This window comes from Eriocheir sinensis, unplaced genomic scaffold (assembly GCF_024679095.1).
Source record: "Eriocheir sinensis breed Jianghai 21 unplaced genomic scaffold, ASM2467909v1 Scaffold944, whole genome shotgun sequence".
In the NCBI taxonomy this organism is placed as follows: Eukaryota; Metazoa; Arthropoda; class Malacostraca; order Decapoda; family Varunidae; genus Eriocheir; species Eriocheir sinensis.
This window is the reverse complement of record NW_026112324.1, coordinates 133,070-139,025: the sequence shown is the minus strand read 5'-3', so window position 1 is coordinate 139,025 and position 5,956 is coordinate 133,070. Positions and strand designations below refer to the sequence as shown.

General features: G+C 52.3%; 1 protein-coding gene across 1 annotated transcript; it reads right to left on the bottom strand.

Annotated features, from left to right (window-relative positions):
- Positions 1-697: 697 nt before the first annotated feature.
- Positions 698-4,687, bottom strand: LOC126994984 (uncharacterized; the record flags this gene model as incomplete). Its single annotated transcript, XM_050854259.1, has 3 exons — positions 4,670-4,687; positions 2,053-3,384; positions 698-1,998 (listed from the first exon to the last, which is right to left on the bottom strand). Coding segments are annotated over exons 1-3 (2,651 nt in total), but the record flags the coding sequence as incomplete, so codon positions are not given.
- Positions 4,688-5,956: the final 1,269 nt, after the last annotated feature.

The following is a 5,956-nucleotide window of genomic DNA, read 5'->3' as shown; positions in this document are numbered from 1 at the left end:
ACTTCTACGTTAGTGACAGATTTTCTACGTTAGTTAGACACAAGAAGCTCACTGTCTTTCACTGGGTGCTGTGTTAGGTCGTGTAGTTGTAATCCTATTGAGGAAAGACAGGAAACACAAAAAAGTCGATATATAACTTAACCGCTCGTGGATCAGCAGGGAAGTCCTCTCACTGTAAGGTAATCCTCGCAACACTTCAAACACTAGTTAGACGCGTCACAGCACTGAGTTAGACGTTAATTAATTAGGTTGAGTGGTGCTAAATAAGACAAGTAAACAAGCACAGTTAGTCGTTCGATTTCTGATAAGGCGTACGGGCCTATTTAAGTAACGGTTAATTAAAAGCGTGGATGAACGGATTTCAAAAGTTGTGACGTTAAAATGTAACACACGGAGTCGATTCACACACAAAACAACAAGTGTCGTTTCACCAAACGAGGTGAAAAGCAAGGTTAAGGTTTGATGCCGCAGCAGCAAGGTCAACGTCCGTCCCTTTGAGGAGGTCAGGCGAGACTGAGGAGGGAAGAGTGTCGGAGGGACGTGATGGGGAGGGGAAGAGTGTCGGAGGGACGTGATGGGGGAAGGGAAGAGTGTCGGAGGGACGTGATGGGGAAGGGAAGAATGTCGGAGGGACGTGATGGGGAAGGGAAGAGTGTCGGAGGGACGTGATGGGGGAAGGGAAGAGTGTCGGAGGGACGTGATGGGGAAGGGAAGAGTCTTTTGCTCATAGGCAGTCCTGCTGGCTCCTGTTGCTGCTGGGACGGGTGGAGGCGTCCACTTTGGCAGGACTCGCTGGGGCGTGGCGTGCCGCGCCAGCAGCTGGCCGAGCAGGGAGCAGGGGGAGGCGTACACGCCTGGCTCGAAAAGGGCGGCTTCCAGCACTCGGTAGGCGTGCTGGAAGGCTCTGCGCACGTCCCAGACACGGAAGGAGGACCGCCCCAGGTCGTTGGTGGGACAGAGCGGGTCTTGGATGCAGAGGTCCGCCCGCCGGTGGCCGCGCGGCATCACGATGGGCACGTCTTCCTTACGCAGGTAGCGGCCGCGCCCCACTACGCTGATCCCCGTGCTGGCGAAATTAAACTCATAGCCGTAGAAGGCGAAGAAGCTCACCAACAGCCACCCGAGGTCGTGCTGGGCGTCCGGGGGAATCTGCAGCTGCAGGAAGCTGGTGACCATAAGGGTGACGGCGTAGGATGACACGCCCCCCGTGAAGACCTCTGCCAGGCCCAGGCCACGCAGGTAGTGGCGCACCAGCAGTGAGATGGGCGCCAGGGCCGGGAAGCGGCGCAACAACTCCCGCACCAGCTCTGCGGCGCGCACGGCCGCCTCGCTGCCTAAGGACACGTCCACGGGCAAGCCCGTCGCCTGGTGGACGAACTTGACCAGTGGAACCGTCGTCTTTTCCAGCACGGTGAGCTGGCCGAGCCGCGCCACGCCCTCCCGCTGGAGGGCGTCGCGGAGTGCGAGCAGTGGAGAGGGTGACGCGGGCCAGTGGCCCAGCAGTGTCGCATCCACGTCGCTGTCCGCCATATAGAGGCCGTTGGCCAGGCTGCCGGTGGCCTCGACGCGCACCTGAGGCCACATTGTGACCACCACACGCCGCAGGTCCTCCACTGGACGCAGGCGACGCTGGTACTCGGCGTCTGAGCCGCCAGCCCACCGATGAAAGTCCAGTAGTTCCTGGTGCAGAGCGCGGCGGCTGCCGTCATAACACTTGGGAGGGCAGTCCCAGGGGGGCGGCGGGCGTGGAATTGGCGGTAGGAAAGAGGCGGTGTTGGCTGGCGGGGGTGTCGTTGTTGAGGGTGAAGCAGACGAAGGGGCACGGGTGGGTGTCTGAGGAGGTGCTTGGCGTGGCACAGGAGGAGTGGCACTGGTCTGCGTTTGGGGTTCGGTTGCATGAACGTGTTTTAAAGTTTTGGAGGACGGGCTAGACTCTGCGGCATGACTCGTATCGTCTGTCGCCTCGACGGTGTTCGTGTTGTCCGCGGCTTGGAAACACTCTTCTTTCTCAATACTTTCTTCATATTCCTTGTGTTCTTCATTTTCATTTACTTCTTCTTTCTCAATACTTTCTTCATATTCCTTGTGTTCTTCATTTTCATTTACTTCTTCTTTCTCAATATTTTCTTCATTTTCCTTGTGTTCTTCATTTTCATTTTCTTCTTCTTTCTCAATATTTTCTTCATTTTCCTTGTGTTCTTCATTTTCGTTTTCTTCTTCTTTCTCAATATTTTCTTCATTTTCCTTGTGTTCTTCATTTTCGTTTTCTTCTTCTTTCTCAATATTTTCTTCATTTTCCTTTTGTTCTTCATTTTCGTTTACTTCTTCTTTCTCAATATTTTCTTCATTTTCTTTGTGTTCATTTTTATTTTCTTCTTTCTCAATATTTTCTTCATTTTCTTCCTGTTCTTCATTTTCATTTCCTTCTTCCCTCGCAGTATTTTCTTCATTTTCCTTCTGCCCGTCATTTTCATTCCCTTCCATCTCATTGTCTGTATTTTGTCTGTGGTCTTCTTTCTCAATGTCTTCCTCAGTTTCCTTATGTACTTCATTTTTATTCTCCTCGTTTGCATTGTCTACTTCATCTTCCTTATTCTCGTCATTTTCCCTTTCCACCTCTTCCTTGTTTTCCATCTCTTCTTCCTTTTCTGTCTCTTCTTCAGTTAGCAAGTCTTCTTTGGTTTCTGTATCTCCTTTTTCCAAGTCTTCTTCATTTTCCAACCCTTCTTCGCCTTCTGTCTCCGTCTCTTCTCCCATCTTCTCCACACACCCGTCACTCGGGTGCTCCTCTCCTTCATTTCCTACTTCTGTCATCCTTTCCTCACCCGCCTCCTTCCCCGTCGCCGCGGGTGTCTCCGTGTCACGTGGTCCTTCCTGGACACACTCCTTCACCTCCTCCAGGTGTGTTTCTTCTTGCTTTTTTTCATCGCCCCCCTTATCAGGTGGTGTCACGTTCAGGCCTGTTTCTTCACCTCCTTCCCGGCGGGACGGTGGGCTGGAGGCCACGGCAGCCAGGGCCGCCAACATCGCCAGGAGCAGCAGCAGGCAGCCGCAAACTAGCAGAGTTCTAACGAAACCTGCTTGCTCCTCCTCAGCCTGCCGTACCTGCTCGTGCAGGCAGTCCAGATGCCGCTTGGCCCCGGCCAGCAGCCGCAGCACGTCCCACCAGCCGTCGCCGGCGGGGAGGCCACACTCCATCAGGGGATCCCGGGGCGGTGCAGGGCGCAGCGCGCCGGGGTGCCACCAGGCGCCGGCCAGACGCTGCCTTAGCTCTCCCCGCGCCGTTGTGTGGGCCGGCAGCCTGCCACTCCCGCCGCGCCTCCAGGAGCGGCCCGCCGTAGCGGGCGGCCCCCCAGAGGTACGGCGCGAGGGCCGCAGTGATGCCTGCCAGTACGATTCCGATTTTCTTTTGGTAGTTGTTCATTTTTGTTCCTCTGTGTTTATGAAAAGAGTGTGACAGGAGGCAGAGCGGGCTAGCCTGGGATTGTTTGGAACCAGGATGGAAAGTGAGGGCCTCCACAGACTCAGAGGAAAACTTACAGAGAATGATCGAGGACCTTCACAGGGTGTGAACGTAGACCCAAAGAAGAAAAGGAAGGAAACAAAGGTAGTGTTTAGTAATCAGTTGGCCGTGTTCTCCCTTAATAATACAAGACAACGTGTTTTATGTGTAGAATTAGTGGAAGAAAGGTGAGTGTGGACGCCCCATAGAGGTGGGGAGGGAGAGGAGGGGGAAGGCTAGCACGTGTAATATTAGGATGGGAGGGACCGTTGAGAAGGAGAGAGTATTGGAAAGTGAAAGATGAGCAAAAGAAAAGAAATATTAAAAGGTGGGTTGTTGAATGAGAGAACAGAGAATAGAAGAGGCCTGTAGAAGGGAAGGAAGGACAGACGTGACAGAGGGGAATCGGAACTGTCGAGAAGTGGCCAAGAAAGGGAAGGGGAAGGATGTGCTGAGGAGGATGACGGGGTGTGAGAAAAACGGGAAGGCAAAAGGGAGGGAGGGAAGAAAAGACGAATGGGGACCATGAAGGAGGGAAAAAGGTTGTAAGGAAATAAAGGAAGGTGAGGGTGGTGGAAGGAGGAAGGGGAACCAAAGGAAGGAGGGAGTTAGAAGAGAGAGAGAGAGAGAGAGAGAGAGAGAGAGAGAGAGAGAGAGAGAGAGAGAGAGAGAGAGAGAGAGATAATGTGTTGTAATCAGGATGAGTTTGCCAAGGCGGCGTGGCGAGGAGAGGCGAGGCGAGGGAAGGCGAGGCATCCTGCAGGGTCAAGTTAAAGCCGGAGGCTGCTGAAGGAGGTGGAGCAGAAGGAGGAGAAAAAGAAAGAAAGAAAGAAAGAGAGAAAGAAAAAAAAGAGACATATGTAAAAGCACAACAATGTAGAATTTTGAAAACAAAGAAAATATTATAGACGGAAGTGGTAAAGAATGTTATGATGATAAGAAAGAAAAGAAGAAGAAGAAGAAGAAGAAGAAGAAGAAGAAAGTTCATAAAAGTAAGTACTAATTATAAGAACTTATTAAAACGAAGAAAACAAAATCGTAATGGAAAAGGAAAGAAAGCTGTTATGGTGAAAAGAAGAAGAAGAAGAGGAAGAGGATGAGGGAGAGTATGGTGGCGGCTGTTTCCAATCCCTAATTCTTCACCTCCCACTTACTCTGTACTCTCACCGTCCCAGCCATCCTCATCCTGACTTATCATCCCCTTCCTTCCTTCCTTCCTTCCTGCCTTGCAAACTATCGTCCTTTTGTTCCTCCTCTTCAGTCACCTCACACCCTCACCCTCACGCTCCCTCCTTCTCTCACCATCATGCCGTCCCTTCCTTCCTTCCTTCCTTCCTTCCTTCCTTCCTTGCAATCTATCGTCCTTTTGTTCCTCCTCTTCAGTCACCTCACACCCTCACCCTCACGCTCCCTCCTTCTCTCATCATCATGCCGTCCCTTCATTCCCTTCCTTCCTTCCTTCCTTCCTTCCTTCCTTCCTTCCTTGCAATCTATCGTCCTTTTGTTCCACCTCTTCAGTCACCTCACACCCTCACCCTCACGCTCCCTCCTTCTCTCACCATCATGCCGTCCCTTCCTTCCTTCCTTCCTTCCTTCCTTCCTTCCTTCCTTCCTTCCTTGCAATCTATCGTCCTTTTGTTCCCCCTCTTCAGTCACCTCACACCCTCACCCTCACGCTCCCTCCTTCTCCCACCATCATGTCGTCCCTTCCTTCCTTCCTTCCTTCCTTCCTTCCTTGCAATCTATCGTCCTTTTGTTCCCCCTCTTCAGTCACCTCACACCCTCACCCTCACGCTCCCTCCTTCTCTCACCATCATGCCGTCCCTTCATTCCCTCCCTTCCTTCCTTCCTTCCTTCCTTCCTTCCTTGCAATCTATCGTCCTTTTGTTCCACCTCTTCAGTCACCTCACTCACTCCCTCTCACGCTCGCTCCGTCTCTCACCATCATGCCGTCCCTTCATTCCCTTCCTTCCTTCCTTCCTTCCTTCCTTCCTTCCTTGCAATCTATCGTCCTTTTGTTCTCCCTTTTCAGTCACCTCACACCCTCACCCTCACGCTCCCTCCTTCTCTCACCATCATGCCGTCCCTTCATTCCCTTCCTTCCTTCCTTCCTTCCTTCCTTCCTTCCTTCCTTCCTTCCTTGCAATCTATCGTCCTTTTGTTCCTCCTCTTCAGTCACCTCACACCTTCACCCTCACGCTCCCTCCTTCTCTCACCATCATGCCGTCCCTTCATCCCCTTCCTTCCTTCCTTCCTTCCTTCCTTGCAATCTATCTTCCTATTGTTACACCTCCTCAGTCACCTCACACCCTCACCCTCACGCTCCCTCCTTCTCTCACCATCATGCCGTCCCTTCATTCCCTTCCTTCCTTCCTTCCTTCCTTCCTTCCTTGCAATCTATCGTCCTTTTGTTCCTCCTCTTCAGTCACCTCACACCTTCACCCTCACGCTCCC